Source organism: Mustela erminea, chromosome 17 (genome assembly GCF_009829155.1).
Source record: "Mustela erminea isolate mMusErm1 chromosome 17, mMusErm1.Pri, whole genome shotgun sequence".
NCBI lineage: Eukaryota > Metazoa > Chordata > Mammalia > Carnivora > Mustelidae > Mustela > Mustela erminea.
This window is the reverse complement of record NC_045630.1, coordinates 23,439,976-23,457,252: the sequence shown is the minus strand read 5'-3', so window position 1 is coordinate 23,457,252 and position 17,277 is coordinate 23,439,976. Positions and strand designations below refer to the sequence as shown.

At 43.0% G+C, this 17,277-nt stretch overlaps 1 protein-coding gene across 8 annotated transcripts in view; it reads left to right on the top strand.

Moving 5' to 3' along the window:
* The window catches only part of SOAT1 (sterol O-acyltransferase 1), a 73,064-nt gene that overhangs the window by 9,450 nt on the left and 46,337 nt on the right, over nucleotides 1-17,277 (top strand). For 7 of the 8 annotated variants that reach the window (XM_032317827.1, XM_032317831.1, XM_032317832.1 and 4 more), the window contains exon 2: nucleotides 6,402-6,527. The exons of the other annotated variant lie outside the window; for it this stretch is intronic. In XM_032317827.1, coding sequence (XP_032173718.1) covers nucleotides 6,410-6,527 — 118 coding nt within the window. In that variant the 5' untranslated portion in view covers nucleotides 6,402-6,409. The remainder of the gene's footprint in view (nucleotides 1-6,401; nucleotides 6,528-17,277) is intronic. 8 annotated transcript variants of the gene reach the window in all.

The following is a 17,277-nucleotide window of genomic DNA, read 5'->3' as shown; positions in this document are numbered from 1 at the left end:
AAATTTAATATTTTCTTGGAAGCCACATGGTGTTTGAGCTGCATTTGAGAAGGTGTATAAATATGGCCCTTTATTTACCCTCATCTAGTACATCATAAAAGCAAACTGTAGAATTTGACAGATGGTATGGTTTAATGTTTGACCACCACTTAGCATACAGGAGGTAGATACGTAGGTATCAGATTACTTGGTTAGTTTTGCAAACTTGGTTGTTAGTAATGATGACACTTCAGGGTATATTGTCTCTTTTGTTACAGCTTCCTGCAGTAGTATTTATCTTCATGTTTTAGATGAGGAAACAGACTCACGAGAGGCTGGCAGGTTTACCAAGGACACTGTGGTATGACAGAGCAGGGGTGTAAACTACCTTCTGGTGTTTGGATACCAAATCCGGTGCCTTTGGAATTCTCACTTCCTTCAAAGTAGAGGATATTGAGGCTATAGAAGTTAGTATTCACTTAAAAATAACTAGATTTAAACTCTGGTGGTGTAATTGTACAGACTCAGTACCTCAATAATAGCTTTTGAAAGAAGGCTTCGTTCTCTAGACTGTTTGCTCCTCTCATCACCAAGAATTTGATTGTTTTCATTATTCCATAGGATACCCAGGCTTAAATTTTGGGGGGGAGGCTGTTAAATACCATTTAGTTGTCAAACTTGTTTCATTCAGTGGTTTTTTTTTTGTTTGTTTTTGTTTTTAATACTTACTTGAGGGAGAAGGAGAGGCAGACTCCCTGCTGAACAGGGTAGGGGGGCTATTAAACACCATTTAGTTGTCAAACTTGTTTCATTAAGTTTTTGTGTTTTTTTTTTTTTTAACGATTATTTTATTTTATTTTATTTGACAGATGGAGATCACAAGTAGGCAGAAAGGCAGGCAGAGGGAGAGGAAGGGAAGCAGGCTCCCTACGGAGCAGAGAGCCCGATGGGCTCTATCCCGGGACCCTAGGATAGCGACCTGAGCCGAAGGTAGAGGCTTTAACCCACTGAGCCACCCAGGTGCCCCCCCCTTTTTTTAAATACTTAATTTATTTGAGGGAAAGGAAGAGCAGACTCCCTGCTGAACAGGGAGTCCTGATATGGGACTCGATCCCAGAACCCTGGGATCATGACCTGAACCAAAGGCAGACACTCCATGGACTGAGCAACCCAGGTGCCCCTTTTATTAAGTATTTTTTTTCACCTTTTTTTAAAGATTGTATTTATTTATTTATTTGACAGACAGAGATCACAGGTAGGCAGAGAGGCAGGCAGAGAGAGAGAGGGGAGGAAGCAGGCTCCCTGCAGAGGAGAGAGCCCGATGTAGGGCTTGATCCCAGGACCCCGGGATCATGACCTGAGCCGAAGGCAAAGGCTTTAACCCACTGAGCCACCCAGGCGCCCCTTTTCACCTTTTTTTAAAGTAGGCTCCACAACTTGAATGAAACCCGACCCTGAGATTAAGACCTGGGCTGAGACCAAGAGCTGGATGCTCAACCGACAAGAGCCACCCAGGTGCCCCGTTTATTAATGCTTGTAATCAACAAGGGATAATCAACATGATATAGTATCAGCCAAAGCAAAGTAACATTGTTTTAGTCACCTCGTACAACTTAACTTCATGTGAAAAAAAGTGTAATTATCTCAGTTGCTAAAATATTTTAAGTTTTTGCATAGCCTTAAAAGTCTAGGGACCTCTTCTCACCCCTGATTAAGAACAATTCTCTTAGGTCTTGATGAGTAGGATGCAGGGAGCTCTTCATAGTAAAGATGATGCTCGTTGTCATCCTCCCAGCATCCGTTTTCCTCCTGATCCTCTGTGAGGAGCACGGTATCCTGTTGGAATAACTAGTCGCTCTGTACTCCTGCATGCCTGTCATGCTCCAGGTGCTCCCTTTCTATTTGAGGGTTAGGGTTAGGTTATTGTCCCTGTCTTGGAGAAGCTGATGCTTAGTGTAAGAGGCAGATGGTGTCGCTGAGTGTCGTGGTGTGATGGGATACAGAGTGCAGTGGGACCGCAGAGGAGGGGGTGATGTGAGAGATGGTGCTCAAAGAAACCTTAGCACAGGAGGTCATTCAAGGTCATCTGGTCATCACTGGCCAGGCTCTGGAATTCCTGGGGTCTGGTTTTGGATCTCAGTTCTGCCTTTGGAGAATTAGATGATTTGGGCAAGTTAAGTTCCTCTAAACCGTATTAGCCTCCTGTAAAATGAGGCTAGTACCTGCCTCTTAAGGTTGGAAAAATAAAGGACTTGGCAGTACAGCATCTGGTAGGTACATAATAGCTGCTCATTAAATCAAAACTCTGTTGTTACTGTTGTTCCTGTTGGCTGCTGCTGTGACCCTCACTTTGATGGGTGGGTAGGGTTAGAGGAATAAAGAGCAGAGGACAAACCGCTTTCTAGAGATAGGAAAGAGTATATGGAAAGACATGATGACCAAAGATAGTGTTTGGGGAATAAAATAACAAACATATCTGCCTTACAGATTATGTTAAGAATAAAGTACATGTGAAACACATAAACATGGAAAAGTATAGTACCTTTCCTAGATGCCAGGAAAAAAAAAAGTACAGCCCTTATTTTTAAATTCCATATTACCCCTGTGTAATTCCTTCATTTTTAAAACATCTTGGTTCTTTTATTGCATCTTTATATCTCTGTTATTTCTTCCCTGATTTTCTTCTCTGCTTCTTGATGTCTGTCTTTGAGGCATCCCCCAGAGTTTAGTTGTCTGTTGTCACTTCTCTTTTCTGTTGGAGAGGTTAGATGCTCTTCGGGCTTCCTCTGTCACTGTTACACAAAGCACTTTTAACTTCATCAGTGGCCCTGACTTCTTTCCTAGGTTCCTTTAAATTGGCTTCTACTGGTCTCCCTAAAATTTCGACCTGATCCATAATTCTGTTTCATTTGTTTGATTTCTGAAAAAACCAGAAGGGAAATGATCTAGATTAGTCAGATGTTTACATTGCTAAGGAATGATGCTTAAGAAAACAATCAGACTCCCCATGTACTACATTTCATACTGGAAAGGATTTTTTTTTTTAAGATTTTATTTATTTATTTGACAGAGATCACAAGTAGGCAGAGAGACAGGCAGAGGGAAGGAACGGAAGCAGGCTCCCCACCTAGCAGAGAGCCCAAAGCGGGGTTTGATCCTAGGACGCCTAGGATCATGACCTGAGCTAAAGGCAGAGGCCTCAACCCACTGAGCCACTCAGGTGCCCCTGGAAAAGACATTTTAAAAGTTTAGAAAGGCCATTAATACTAGAATTTAAAGTACGGAGCTTTAAAAATAATGTAGCGAGGACTTCATTATATTTCTTTTTGCTTGAGACTAATGAATATCTACTAAAATACTGCTTTGGAGTCAGCCTTGTACTGTGTTGATATCAATCTGCCTAAAGTTGGACTGTGGACGTATTTTTCAGTGCTTAGAATGGCTCGCTGTTGCCTAACTAAAAAAACCAAAAACCAAAAAACCCCTCCTTTGGGGTGCCTGGGTGGCTCAGTGGGTTAAAGCCTCTGCCTTCGGCTCAGGACATGGTCCCGCGGTCCTGGGATCTAGCCTCGCATCTAGCCTCGCATCGGGCTCTCTGCTCCGTGGGGAGCCTGCTTTCTCCTCTCTCTCTGCCTGACTCTCTGCCTACTTGTGATCTCTGCCTGTCAAATAAATAAATAAAATCTTTAAACAAAAAACAAAACAAGGGACGCCTGGGTGGCTCAGTTGGTTAAGCAGCTGCCTTCGGCTCAGGTCATGATCCCAGCGTCCTGGGATCGAGTCCCACATCGGGCTCCTTGCTCCGCAGGGAGCCTGCTTCTCCCTCTGCCTCTGCCTTCCACTCTGTCTGCCTGTGCTTGCTCTCACTCGCTCTCTCTCTCTGACAAATAAATAAATAAAATCTTTTTAAAAAAAAAAAAAACAACAACAACAACAACAACAAAACAAAACCCTCCTTTCTTAGGGCTTTAGAGTTTAACTCTGGCTCTCCTTTCTAGTTTTTCCCTTATCACATTTCTGTTACCAACTTAAAAAAAATTCAGAGAGTGAATGGTGTTTGTGGTTTGGATTCTGACCCAGGTTCAGATCTGGCCCTGTGTGGTCTTGGGCAAGTTACTGTCAAGAGAAGAAAAGCAGCCCTTGTCATCCGGGAGCTGTGCTGGTACTGACAGCTGGCCTGGATGTTGTTGTGAGCTAGCCTGGAACCCATCATCTGGGTCTTGGTGTTCTTGTGTTGAACACAAACAATTTCACTGAATATCAGCATCAGACAAGGCTGCTCTCTAACCATGGTGGATCAAGACAAAAACAAGAACATGCCATAATCATGTCTTGACCTAGACAAAACATGAACATTGTCCAACTCACAAAATACACAACATCCCTCACTCCAGGCTATGATGCGAATGATTATTGCTGTTCTACTGGTTACAGCTTTAGCCTCCGTAAAGAGATTTGTTGATCTATCCAGTTGTAGAATTGTTCCCACGTTCTGATAGTACCCAGCCAGAGTGAACCCCTGCTGCTTTGGACTCTTACAAAAAAAATCACCCAGCCAGTTCCAAATCCTAAGTAAGTCATTTTTGATATTCTGGAATTCCTCATGGTTTCCCTTGGTGCATGTCATTAATAAATTCAGCTTGTTCAGCTATAGGTATGTTCCTGGTGTGTGGGCAGAGGGCCTTGACAGTAACAGTTTGAGCCTTACTTGTTTTTTTTTTTTTTTTCTTTTTTAAAGATTTTATTTATTTATTTGACAGACAAAGATCACAAGTAGACAGAGAGGCAGGCAGAGAGAGAGAGGAGGAAGCAGGCTCCCCGCTGAGCGGAGAGCCCGATGCGGGGCTCGATCCAAGGACCCCAGGATCATGACCCGAGCCGAAGGCAGAGGCCTTAAACCACTGAGCCACCCAGGCGCCCCAAGCCTTACTTGTTTTAATATACAAACTGGGATTAATAAGATCTTTTTTGGCAGAGTTACTGAAGATTAGATGAGAAAATGTAAAGCACCCAGCAGAGTCCTCCAACTTTGAGCTGCTCAACAAAAGCTTGTTTCCTGTCCTCTAGTAAAGTACTCTGATTAGTCATGGTCCCCTGGCAGGACTTGGAAGGACCTTGTTTTAACCCTTTCTCATCCATGGAGCACTCTGTTCTCATCCTTCAGGACTCAGTTCAGATACCTTTTCCGTGAAACCTTTCCCATCTCTTCATGAGTTCTTTCATCTGAACTTCAGGTACTGTTTTTACCATTGACTTGCCTATTAATTCTACTCTATTTTGTGGCACCTTCTGTTAGCTAATTCTTTTTTTTTTTTAAGATTTATTTGTTTATTTGTGGGAGCAGGGAGAGACTCAAGCAGACTCCCTGCTGAGTGTGGAGCCTGAATTGGGGCTCAGCCTCCCAACGCAACCGAGAGATGAAACCAAGAGTTGGACACATGACTGGCTGTGCCACCCAGGCACCCTTCTTATCTGAATTTTCATACTATGCCTTGTTCAAACTAAATTGTTCTCTAGGGATGAGGGCTTTGTTTAAACAAGGACCTTCGAAACCAGTTGTTTTATAAAGGACTCATTTATTTGAATTTGTTACAGTATGTTAGAAAATGCTTAAACATGATTAAATTAAAACAAAAGGAAGAGAACACATCATTTGTCACCTCCCGTGAATATGGTGATACTGTGACATTTGCCTAAGCCATGTACTTCAAAGTAAAGTGAAGGGGTACAAATACACAACCCCAAAATGTGCTGCTTTGGCATATTATTTGGAGTCAAAGTTAACTTAAGAACATCCGTTGCATGAGGATGCTCTGAGCCTCCCTTGTCTTTCTGAAAATAGGAGGTAAATCTCCCATGTGAAACGTACCCTCCTCGTACCAGGATAGTAGAGGACATCCCTATCACCAGACATAAGGAATTTAGGTTTCCAAACGTTAAACAGCCTTCTTCAGTGATTTACTACCCCAAGTCCAAATCTCTTTGTCTTAGCAGTTAATTCTTCACACATTTATTGTTTCTTTGGAAAGATAGCAGTGTTCCATGTTTTTTTTTTTTTTTAATTAATTTATTTACTTATTAGACAGAGAGATCACAAGTAGGCAGAGAGGCAGGCAGAGAGAGAGAGAAGAGGAAGCAGGCTCCCTGCTGAGCAGAGAGCCCGATGTGAGACTTGATCCCAGGACCCTGAGATCATGACCTGAGCCGAAGGCAGCGGCTTAACCCACTGAGCCACCCAGGCGCTTGCGTTCCATGTTTTGATCCACATTTTTATGGGCTCCCCTCCATATGAAATTAAATGTGTTTTTCTTCTATTAATCTGTCTTAGGTCACTCTGATTGTCAGACCAGCCCAGTACCCTAGAAAGGAAGAAAGGAGAAGTTTTCCTCTCTTACAAAAGCTTTTTATATTTTCCTTCCTAGACAGTACAATGGTGGGTGAAGAGAAGACGACTCTAAGAAAACGGCTGTCAAAGTCCAGGGAAGATTCTGAGGAAAATGAAGACCAGAGAAGCCCTTCAAGGGGGTCTCTGGAGACAGCTAGTAATGGTGAGGCTTTTAATTTTCTTCCTCCAGCTATTTAACTTTTGTTAACCTTCGTCAGTAAATACTTTAGGATGTGAAGTAATTTTATAGTGAAGATTGCTGAGGACACTGCAGAGGACATGCTTCACTTCTGTTGACTCCGGGACCTTGCTGACAGGGGATGACTACTTATCTGCTGCTTTGATATACTCCAAGGAACCATCGTTTGTGTCATGTCCCACGCAGCAAAATGGCCTAGACCTGGGTACTCAGAGGAGGTCTCCTCACAACATGGCCTTGCTGGGGGCCGTCTGCACAGTGGCCGCCTCACCATGCCTCAGGGCTTAGGGTTGTCCTCCAGCCTCTTGGCAGAGAGCTGGTCCGTGTTTTCCTTCTATGTTCAGGAGATGTGAGCCATGTGGTAGCCCAGCACTGCCGTGTAGCCAGCATGGCTCTGCCCGGGGTGGTTGAGGACCATCACCTGTGCCACAGCATGGGCAGCCTCCACGGAGCAGTCGTTCCTGCTGTCTTTGGCCACTTCTCGGACACATGCTTTGTGTCGGAGTCCACGTGGTCATCAGGCAGGGCCTCCGGCAGGCCTCACAGGGCATCTTCACAGACTTGAGCTTGGGTGGCGACAAGGTGACCACCATCCCAGATTTTGGGCAGCTAGTCTCCACCCATCCCACCGGCATGGTACCAGTGTTCCCGATCTTGTACATTCCGTGCAGAGCCAGCCTTAGGGGCTTGTTGACTGGGTGGGGGGCAGAGTCCAGAGACTTCTAGCAGAGTCACCTGGTGATGTTTCATTTACCCTCTTGACCTTCCAGCCAGGGCACATTGTTGCTGTGCCAGTTTGAGATGGGCACAGTGGCCACGGCGACCAGGTTGTAGCCGATCTTCTTGAGGCAGGTGCTCACTTCTAGTGATCTGGAGGAAGCACATGGTGCTGGAGGTAGGCTTGGCAACGTCCCTCTCGTTGATGGCCACCCTGAGCTGCAAGCTGCTTCAGGCCCAGCATGTAGGCCCCAGTGCATGTTCACAGGTCTGCCTTTCTTAGAGATGCCTGCTTCAAACTTGAGCATACTGCCGCCATGATGAGCATGGCACACTTGGCCTTGGATGTCTAGTGATCACGTTCTTTTTTTTTTTTTTTTAAAGATTTTTATTTTTATTTATTTGACAATGAGAGAGATCATAGGTAGGCAGAGAGAGGGGGCAGGCAGGCTCCCTGCTGAGCAGAGAGCCCAATGTAGGGCCCAGTCCCAGGACCCTGAAATCATGACCTGGGCTGAAAGCAGAAGCTTAACTCACTGAGCCACCCAGGTGCCCCCATTGATCACATTCTTGATGAATTCCCTTGGGGCCTGGAGCATTGGTGGTGATGTCATGGTGGTTAGTCTGTTGACTTCCACAGGGAGGAGTGATAATGCCACGCTTGCTTTCCACCTTCAGCTTGTCCAGCACCTGGGGTGTTTGAAGGGGCCCCTGCCCATCACTGCTCTCTGCCCTTGAACGTCTCAGTGGTTCCTTTATCAGTGCTCCCCTGCTGGTAGATGAGCTAGATCCCTGGTAGGGGAGGGGAGGGAATTAGAGGATTCCACATGGTTAAGGATAATGATACTGATAGGGTCTTTGCCCATGGGGTTAGGTTGATTAGTGCTCTAAAGAACCAGCAGCAAACTTGATTCAGAGATCAGCAAGAGCTCAGCAACTGTAGGAGAGACTTGTAATATTTTTGAGGTGAGTTAATGAAAGAAGAACAAATTCAGTGTTTTTTAGAGCAGGAATTGCCATCTCTTTAGCTCTCTTTATTATAGGTGGGTATGCTGGTAGTGTGAAGGTACAGAGGTGAAAAATACATTGATAAAGAGAATAGAAAGGGGGCACCTGGGTGGCTCAGTGAGTGAGCCACTGCCTTCGGCTCAGGTCATGATCTCGAGTTCCCGGGATCGAGTCCCGCATTGGGCTCTCTGCTCAGCAGGGAGCCTGCTTCCTCCTCTCTCTCTCTGCCTGCCTCTGCCTACTTGTGATCTCTGTCAAATAAATAAATAAAAACTTAAAAAAAAAAAGGAATAGAAAGGAACATCTTGATTAAAGTGCTGGTCACAGCCCCATTATGCTGGTGACACTGGAGTGTAAATTGCTGCATGTGTCAGATCAGAGGTGGGCTTTATTGATGTAAGTGGAATTTGCAGTGTGTACTTAGAAGATTTATATACATAAAATTTCTTGTATCTGGTAAGAAAGAAATTAGAAAATAAGCCTTTCTTGTTAATGAATTAAATGAACTTTTTTTGGGTATGTACTATGTTTATTTTAAAAAATACTTTATTTATTTATATGACAAAGAGACAGTGAGAGAGGGAGCACAAGCAGGGGGAATGGGAGAGGGAGAAGGAGAAGCAGGCTTCCCATTAACCAAGGGAGCCTGGTGTAGGGCTGGATCTCGGACCCTGGGATCATGACCTGAGCTGAAGGCAGACACTTAACGACTGAGCCATCCAGGCACCCAGTACTATGTTTTAGACACCATTCATCCGTTTATTTATTCCTTCAACACCTAACTTACCAGTGATTACTGGTGCCCTGCTAGGTGCTGGGTGTAGTGATGTATGTGTGCGTTTGCCCTCGCAAAGTTCAGGTTAAGTGAATGAGAATCCCACCCCCAATTAACGTTAATTATATTACTACAAATAAGTGGTACTAATTACTCCTTGGAGTTGTAATGAGCATAGTAAGCCTAGTTAGCGGGGTACCTAACTTAACTTAGTACAGGGCTATAAATCTTGGTGTAGGGAGAGATAAGGGAGTTTTATTAGTTCTTCTATCCAAGATTGCTTAACACACAAATACAAAGAGTACGACACAGTCCTTGTTGTTAAGGTCAAGGCTTAATGCTTCAGATTGATAGACCTGTAAGCGCAACTCCAGCTGATGTCCCCTCTTGCATCAGCCTATTTATTTTTGCAATGACTTTTGTATAGGTTTGATTTCAAGAAGGATTTGAAATTTGAGCCTTGTTGGGTTAACAAGTAGGGATGGAACTTTCTGAGACAGGTTGTCTTTGGCATTGTGAGGCGTCCTACATAGAGAAACATGCTTTGCTTTTCCTACTTAAATCTAATTGTGAATACAGCAGCTGGATCCCACCAGGAATAAATGTTGCTGCTTATATTTACATTATATTGTTAGGATCTTCATTAGCTACTTACGAAATATTTATTTGTGTATTTTTAGTTTTAATATGTTAAAAAATGCGGAATTTGTATATAAGGATGAGTCCACATTGAGTAGAAACCTTACTGTCACTTTATAGTATTCATATATCTTTATATGTGAATATATATAAAGTATCTTTTGTTTATGCAGTGCCTATCAGGTGAAATTATGATTAACTAGCTTTTTTGTATTTTGTGGCATTTGTTTGAAATACCCCTTCTGAAGATAAAAAATTTATGCCTAAATTGAAAAAATGTTACCATAACCTGATTTTATTTTTTTATTTTTTTATTTTTTAAAGATTTTATTTATTTATTTGACACAGAGAGAGATCACAAGTAGGCAGAGAGGCAGGCAGAGAGAGAGAGAGGAGGAAGCAGACTCCCTGCTGAGCAGAGAGCCCGATGCGGGACTCGATCCCAGGACCCTGAGATCATGACCTGAGCCGAAGGCAGCGGCTTAACCCACTGAGCCACCCAGGCGCCCCCATAACCTGATTTTAAAAGTAATACATACTCATCTAAAAAAAGTGTTGCTACGCCATTCAGTTTATTTACCTTCAGTTAAAGTGTTCAGTTGGTTCAAAGTACGTGGAAGAGGATAAACAAGAAAGCAGAAGTGACTCAAAATTTTTATTTATTTTATTTATTTTATTTTTTAAATAGCAATTCCGGAGGGATTCTGGAAAACTAGTCTTTTTTTTTTTTTTTTTTTTTTAAATATTTAATTTATTTATTTGACAGAGAGAAATCACAAGTAGTCAGAGAGGCAGGCAGAGAGAGAGAGGGAAGCAGGATCCCTGCTGAGCAGAGAGCCTGATGCGGGACTCGATCCCAGGACCCTGAGATCATGACCTGAGCCGAAGGCAGCGGCTTAACCCACTGAGCCTCCCAGGCGCCCCAGACTCAAAATTTTTAATGGAAAAATGAGTATGTGTTGTCCAGACATTTCATTTCCATAAATTACTAACATCTTACATAAATAGAATACTTTATTAAAAAATATTTTATTTACTTATTTGTCAGAGAGAGAAAGAGAGAGCGTGTGAGCACAGGCAGACAGAGTGGTAGGCAGAGGCAGACCGAGAAGCAGGTTCCCCGCCGAGCAAGGAGCCAAATGTGGGACTTGATCCCAGGATGCTAGGATCATGACCTGAGCCGAAGGGAGCCACTTAACCAACTGAGCCACCCAGGCGTCCCAAATAGAATACTTTTTAAGTTTTTTAGTAACTGGGATCCCAAGAACCCCATGATAGACATCTTTCCATTGTCAAGTAGTAAATAGATGAGTGGCTATAAAGTATTTGATATGTGTCATACTTGTTTCCCTGATGAATATTTTTTCTGCTATAAACAAATGCTAATGAACATATTTACATATTTCTCAGATGCCTAAGGTAGAACTGCAGGTTTAAGTTGTTATTTTAAAATAAGTATTTTGAAATACTGTACTGGGTTGCAGCATTTACCTTACACTCTATTAATCTTTCGTTGTGTTTGGTGTTACTGTGTCCAAGTTTTAAAAATCTTTTCCCTTACTACTAATTTTCATGACAGCATAACCAGCTTTTTTTGTTGTTGTTGTTGTTGCTTTTACTCTCTGATTTGCATTTCTTGTAATATGCTGTGTAATGGTTTTTCTAAGAAGTATATAGAAATGATGGCCCTGTATAACTTAAGAGAAAAAGCTAATAACATTTAGAGTCTTATCCAGACCCAGTATTAGCTCTGCCATTTACCAGTTCTGTCTTTTTTACGATTTTTTTTATTTGACAGAGTGAGCACACAAGCAGGGGAGCTGTAGAGAGAGAGGGAGAAGCAGGCTCTTGGCGAAGCAGAGGGAATGCCCTCTTTTTTTTTTTTTTTTTTAAAGATTTATTTTCTTAGGGGCGCCTGTGTGGCTCAGTCGTTAGGTGTCTGCCTTAGGCTCGGGTCATGATCCTGGGGTCATGGGCTCAAGCCCCGCATCAGGCTCTTTGCTCTGCTTCTCCCTCTCCCATGCCCTCTGCTTGTGTTCCCTCTCTCGCTGTGTTTTTCTCTGCCAAATAAACAAAATCTTAAAAAAAAAATGTATTCATTTATTTGAGAGAGAGAGCCTGTGCACATGAACGGGGGAGAGCAGAGGGGGAGGGGGAGAGACTCTCAAGCAGACATAATGCTGAGCTTGGAGCCCGTCCCATGACTCCAAGATCGTGACCTGAGCTGAAACCAAGAGTTGGCACCTCAGCTGACTGAGCCATCTATTCGCCCACCAGTTCTGCCTTTATGCTGAATGTGGAAACATGATTTGAGTAGAGCTTGGTCTAGGTTCTTTTTTCTTTTTCTCCTCATTTTCATCTCTTCTCTTCTTTCCTACTCCCTCCTCCTCCTCACAGCTCTTTCTCCTCTTCCTTTTTGCTTCTGTCCTAATTTTTTATTGATACAATTCATATACCATAAAATTCAGTAATATTTTATTCTTTTTTTTTTTTTTTTTTTAAGATTTTATTTATTTTTCAGAGAGAGAGAGGGAGAGAGCAAGCACAGGCAGACAGAATGGCAGGCAGAGGCAGAGGGAGAAGCAGGCTCCCCGCCGAGCAAGGAGCCCGATGTGGGACTCGATCCCAGGACGCTGGGATCATGACCCGAGCCGAAGGCAGCTGCCTAACCAACTGAGCCACCCAGGCGTCCCAGTAATATTTTATTCTAATTTTTAAAAATTTTATCTTGATTTGACACAGAGGGAACACAAGTAGGAGGAGAGGCAGGCAGAGGGAGGAGAAGCAGGCCCTCCGCTTAGTTGGGAGCCTGACATAGGACTCGATCCCAGGACCCTGGGATCATGACCTGAGCCAAAGGCAGCCACTTAAACAACTGAGCCACCCAGGTGCCCCAAATTCACTAATATTTTAAATGCTTTGTTTGTTTATTTGTTTTCTTTTAAAGATTTTATTTATCTATTAGACAGTGCAAGCAGAGACAGTGAGAAGCAGACTCCCTGCTGAGTAGGGAGTCCGATGTGGGGCTTGATCCCAGGACCCTGGGATCATGACCTGAGCTGAAGGCAAATGCTTAACTGACCAAGCCACCCAGGTGCCCTTCACTAGTATTTTTTTTTTTTTAAAGATTTTATTTATTTATTTGACAGAGACCACAGGTAGCAGAGAAGCAGGCGGGTGCTGGGGGTGGGGAAGCAGGCTCCCCTCTGAGCAGAGAGCCTGACTTGGGGCTCAATCCCAGGACCCTGAGATCATAACCTGAGCAGAAGGTAGAGGCTTAACCCACTGAGCCATCCAGGTGCCCTTTCACTAGTATTTTAAAGGCTACAATTCAGTGGTTGCAAATATGTTTACACTGTTGTATGGCCATTATCACTGCTTTCTTCTAGAACTTTGGTATCCCCCCAGAGAGGAACTCTGTTCTTGTGATAGTCATTCTCTATTCTCCCTTCTCTCAGCCCTGGCAACTACTAATCAGTTTCCTGTCACTTTGGATTTGCCAGTTGTGGGCATTTCATACAAAAGGAATTCTAGAATATGTGATGTTTTGTGTCTGACTTCTCACTTAGCATAATGTTCTCCATGTTTTAGCAGGTATTAATACTTGATTCTTTCTGAAGGCTGAGCATTATTCCATTGTATGGATAAACCTTTGTTCAGCTGTTTATTAGTTGATGAATATTTGATTATTTGGGTTATTTTAAGTTTTTGGCTCTGAGGAATCATATTGCTGTGAATATTCATGTATAAGCTTTGTGTGAACTAATGATTTTACTTGGGTATATACTTAGAAGTGGGTTGTTGAGTTTACATGATATATTAATGTTTAACTTTTTTTTTTAAAAGTGAAGATACAGGAAATGCTCTTAAGAGTGAGAGAGGGGTTCCTGACAGGACCTTTAGGGTTGGTCTTCTTTTTTTTTTTTTTTTTTAAGATTTTATTTATTTATTTGACAGACAGAGATCACAAGTAGGCAGAGAGGCAGGCAGAGAGAGAGGAGGAAGCAGGCTCCCTGCTGAGCAGAGAGCCCGATGCGGGACTCGATCCCAAGACCCTGAGATCATGACCCGAGCCAAAGGCAGGGGCTTAACCCACTGAGCCACCCAGGCGCCCCAAGGGTTGGTCTTCTATAGAAAGCTAACCAGGGGGGGGCGCCTGGGTGGCTCAGTGGGTTAAGCCGCTGCCTTCGGCTCGGGTCATGATCTCAGGGTCCTGGGATCGAGTCCCGCATCGGGCTCTCTGCTCAGCAGGGAGCCTGCTTCCCTGTCTCTCTCTCTGCCTGCCTCTCCGTCTACTTGTGATTTCTCTCTGTCAAATAAATAACTAAAATCTTTAATAAAAAAAAAAAAGAAAAAAAAAAAGAAAGCTAACCAGGGAACATCTCTGTTCTGTTTTAGCATCTCTGTTGACACCACCATTGAGCAAGGACTAGTGATGACACCTTCAGTGGCCCACCTCCCACCTCCAGTCTGGTTATTCTTTGTTAGTCTTAGGTGATTATCATAAAAGACACCCCCCCACACACCTGGGGCAGGGTGGTCCCCACATATTTGGTTTCCCTACACCTCCACATTTTTGGGCTTTCTGTGAGCCTGATCACATAGCTCCTTACCTGTCTCTCCCTACCTAGCCCCCTGTCCTTACCCAGTCCTCTCCCTGCAGTGGTAACCCTAACTGTCTTTAGGGAATAGGAAAAGGAGTACTTTGGCTGCTTCCTTCTGAAAAGGGATAGTGGGCTGTATGGCAGGTAGAATCTATCCAGGGGTCTGTCCGGGGGCTCACCAGATGGCTCCAGGGGCATCCTGATGGGCAGCAAATGGTACATGCACCAGCACATGCAAAGGATGGACAGAAAACAAAATTTAGGCCCAAAATTATGATCACATCCCTTAGATAAGATCCCCAGTTACCAATTTTGTCAAATAGATCAGTGGATATTTTGATTTTAACTGATGACATATATCCCCTTTTAATTGGGACACCTTGCAGGAGTTAACTGTAATGTTAAAACATATGTGAGGAAATTTTCCACACCTCAGATGGTCTATAATAGTGCAGTCAAGAGTGGTGTAGTTCTCGAGAAGTCCTTCTCTGACTTCATTTAATTCTTGGCTTGAGTGCATCCAGTGCCTGGGTATTATTGTTTAGAGTCCTGCTGAGTGAGCATCCTGTTAGCTTGTTTTATATTGCAGTTCTCAGTTAAGCCCCAGAAAGCCCATGGTGAGCTTTGAGACTCTTACTGCCAGGAGGAGGGCTGTTGTATGCATAGTTAAAGCCTTTGTTTGCAATTGTAGGTCAGTAGAGGTGGCTTCCAGGATAAATGACTATGAGGGATGAAACCATCAAGAAGCCCTTTTTGTTTGAGGTCCAGCCTGAACAATATCCTGATTACAAGGAATCACTAGCAAATGCAGGAAGTCTTGTCTCAGAAGATGAGGGCATCCCCAAGTGCATTATCCTATCTAATCATAAAGAAAGTGGGGCCATCCATTATCTCCATGGGGTACCCTCTGATTTTTTTTTTTTTAAGATTTTTTTAATGTATTTGACAGAGATAACAAGTAGGCAGAGAGGCAGACAGGAACGGAAGCAGGCTCCCAGCTGAGCAGAGAGAGCCCGATGCGGGGCTTGATCCCAGGACTCTGGGATCATAACCTGAGCCGAAGGCAGAGGCTTTAACCCACTGAGCCACCCAGGCGCCCCCACCTCTGACTTTTTAAAAGAGCGATTTTGTCATTCCAGCCACATAGAGTTGATCAGGGTGATAGCTGAGTTATACAGTTATTGGGGAATCTATCCCATTTCCCAGTTCCAAGTAATCATATGCCCATGGGGTCCTCTTATCCCCACAGAATAACAAGCAAGGAGATTGTCTATACATGGCCTATTGTGGCAATGTCTCTGAAGTTTACCTCAAGTTGTCTAGCATAGGCAAACAACATTCAAAGACATTCAGAACTGAAATTTAGCACCTCTGCAGAGATAACCAAATAAGACTAATTTATTTTAAAAATGAGTCCAATTTTAAAAAACAGTGTCAATTATTTACATAAGCTCAGCAAGAATGATCATATAGAACTTTTAGAATCTGCTTTGCTAGAACTTTATTATAAGCAGTCTTTAGGTAGAACTTTTAGTGGCCTCTCCAGGCCAGAAGCCAAGCTCAGTACTTGCCATTAGACATGACTGCAGGACCTGTAGATGTGGGTGAATTCCTTTTCACAAGGTCCCCAAAGTATCCTGAGGTTCTGCACCTGCCAGGAAGTAACATTCTTTACTTACCTGGTGAGGCTGCTGGGCACTTTGTAAGTAATGTATCAGGCCAACAGTTCAAGGGGCTTTATGGTTCCAGGTTTCATAAAGTCATTCTTAGTTCCTCAGAACTGTCTGGTCATATTTGAGTCTATTCTGTCTCTCTCAGTTATGACATTCAGACAAAGCCTTGGTAAAATTTAACCAATGTTTCCAATGGTGCACTGTTACAAGGAGATGGGGTCCTTATTGAACTTATGCAAATGACTATGATTACTATGGAAAAGAGAGTACTTAATTGAGATCTTTTGAATTTTAGAGGGTTCAGGTAGAGAAAAGTTAAGTGCTTAATTTGTTTACAAATGAATACTTCGTTACAAAAGTTTCCTTGATCTTGGAGAGCAAACATTAGAGAACCAGCAGTGTTTTAACCAAGAGTTCTAAAAAACCATAATCATTTTTTTCCCCAATTCACATAGTCCCATGTTACTATTCTTGTTTAATTTATTTTTTTTTTTTAAAGATTATTTACTTATTTATTTGACAGACAGAGATCACTAGTAGGCAGAGAGGCAGGCAGATAGAGGGGGAAGCAGGCTCCCCGCTGAGCAGAGAACCTGATGCGGGGCTCTATCCCAGGACCCTGAGACGAAGACCTGAGCCAAAGGCAGAGGCTTTAACTCACTGAGCCACCCGGGTGCCCCACCCATTTCAGTTTTGATCTGCTGAGTATCTGTATTTGTCCTAAAGTCCTTTTTATGAACCTCCTTGAAGATGAAACTCCTTTTGCAAGAGAGTAAGAAAGTTATAAATGACAAATTCAGAATGGACATGATTAAAGATCTGATGAGAGTTTTCAATAGCTTGCAAGGCAATCTGGTTATTTCTGTGACACTAACCCTTCAGTAGCTAGAATATGGAGTGATAATGACCTTATGCCAGAATGTACCATACCAAACAAACAAGCGTAATTAGTCAGAGACTTAGCTCATGATTTAGCTCTTGGGGAAGTTTGTTAAGACCTTAGAAAGGCACATGCCTAAAGAGGATTAGGGATCATCAAAGACCTGATAAAACCACACACAGTTCTTCTGCGCAGACAAAAAAGAGAAAATAGCTGTTTATGTTTTATCAAGAGCATCAACAATTCAAGAAAACTTAGTCTTTTTAAGATGGACTTTCAGTCTTACACCAGTGTACTTTTAAAATCCTTTTATTTTAATTTTAGTCCATCCTCACTGTGCCTAAAATTCCCTTCGAAAGTTTTCCCTTCACAAACCTACTACTATTTTTTGCGTTCAGATTTTGTCCCAAGCCATTCG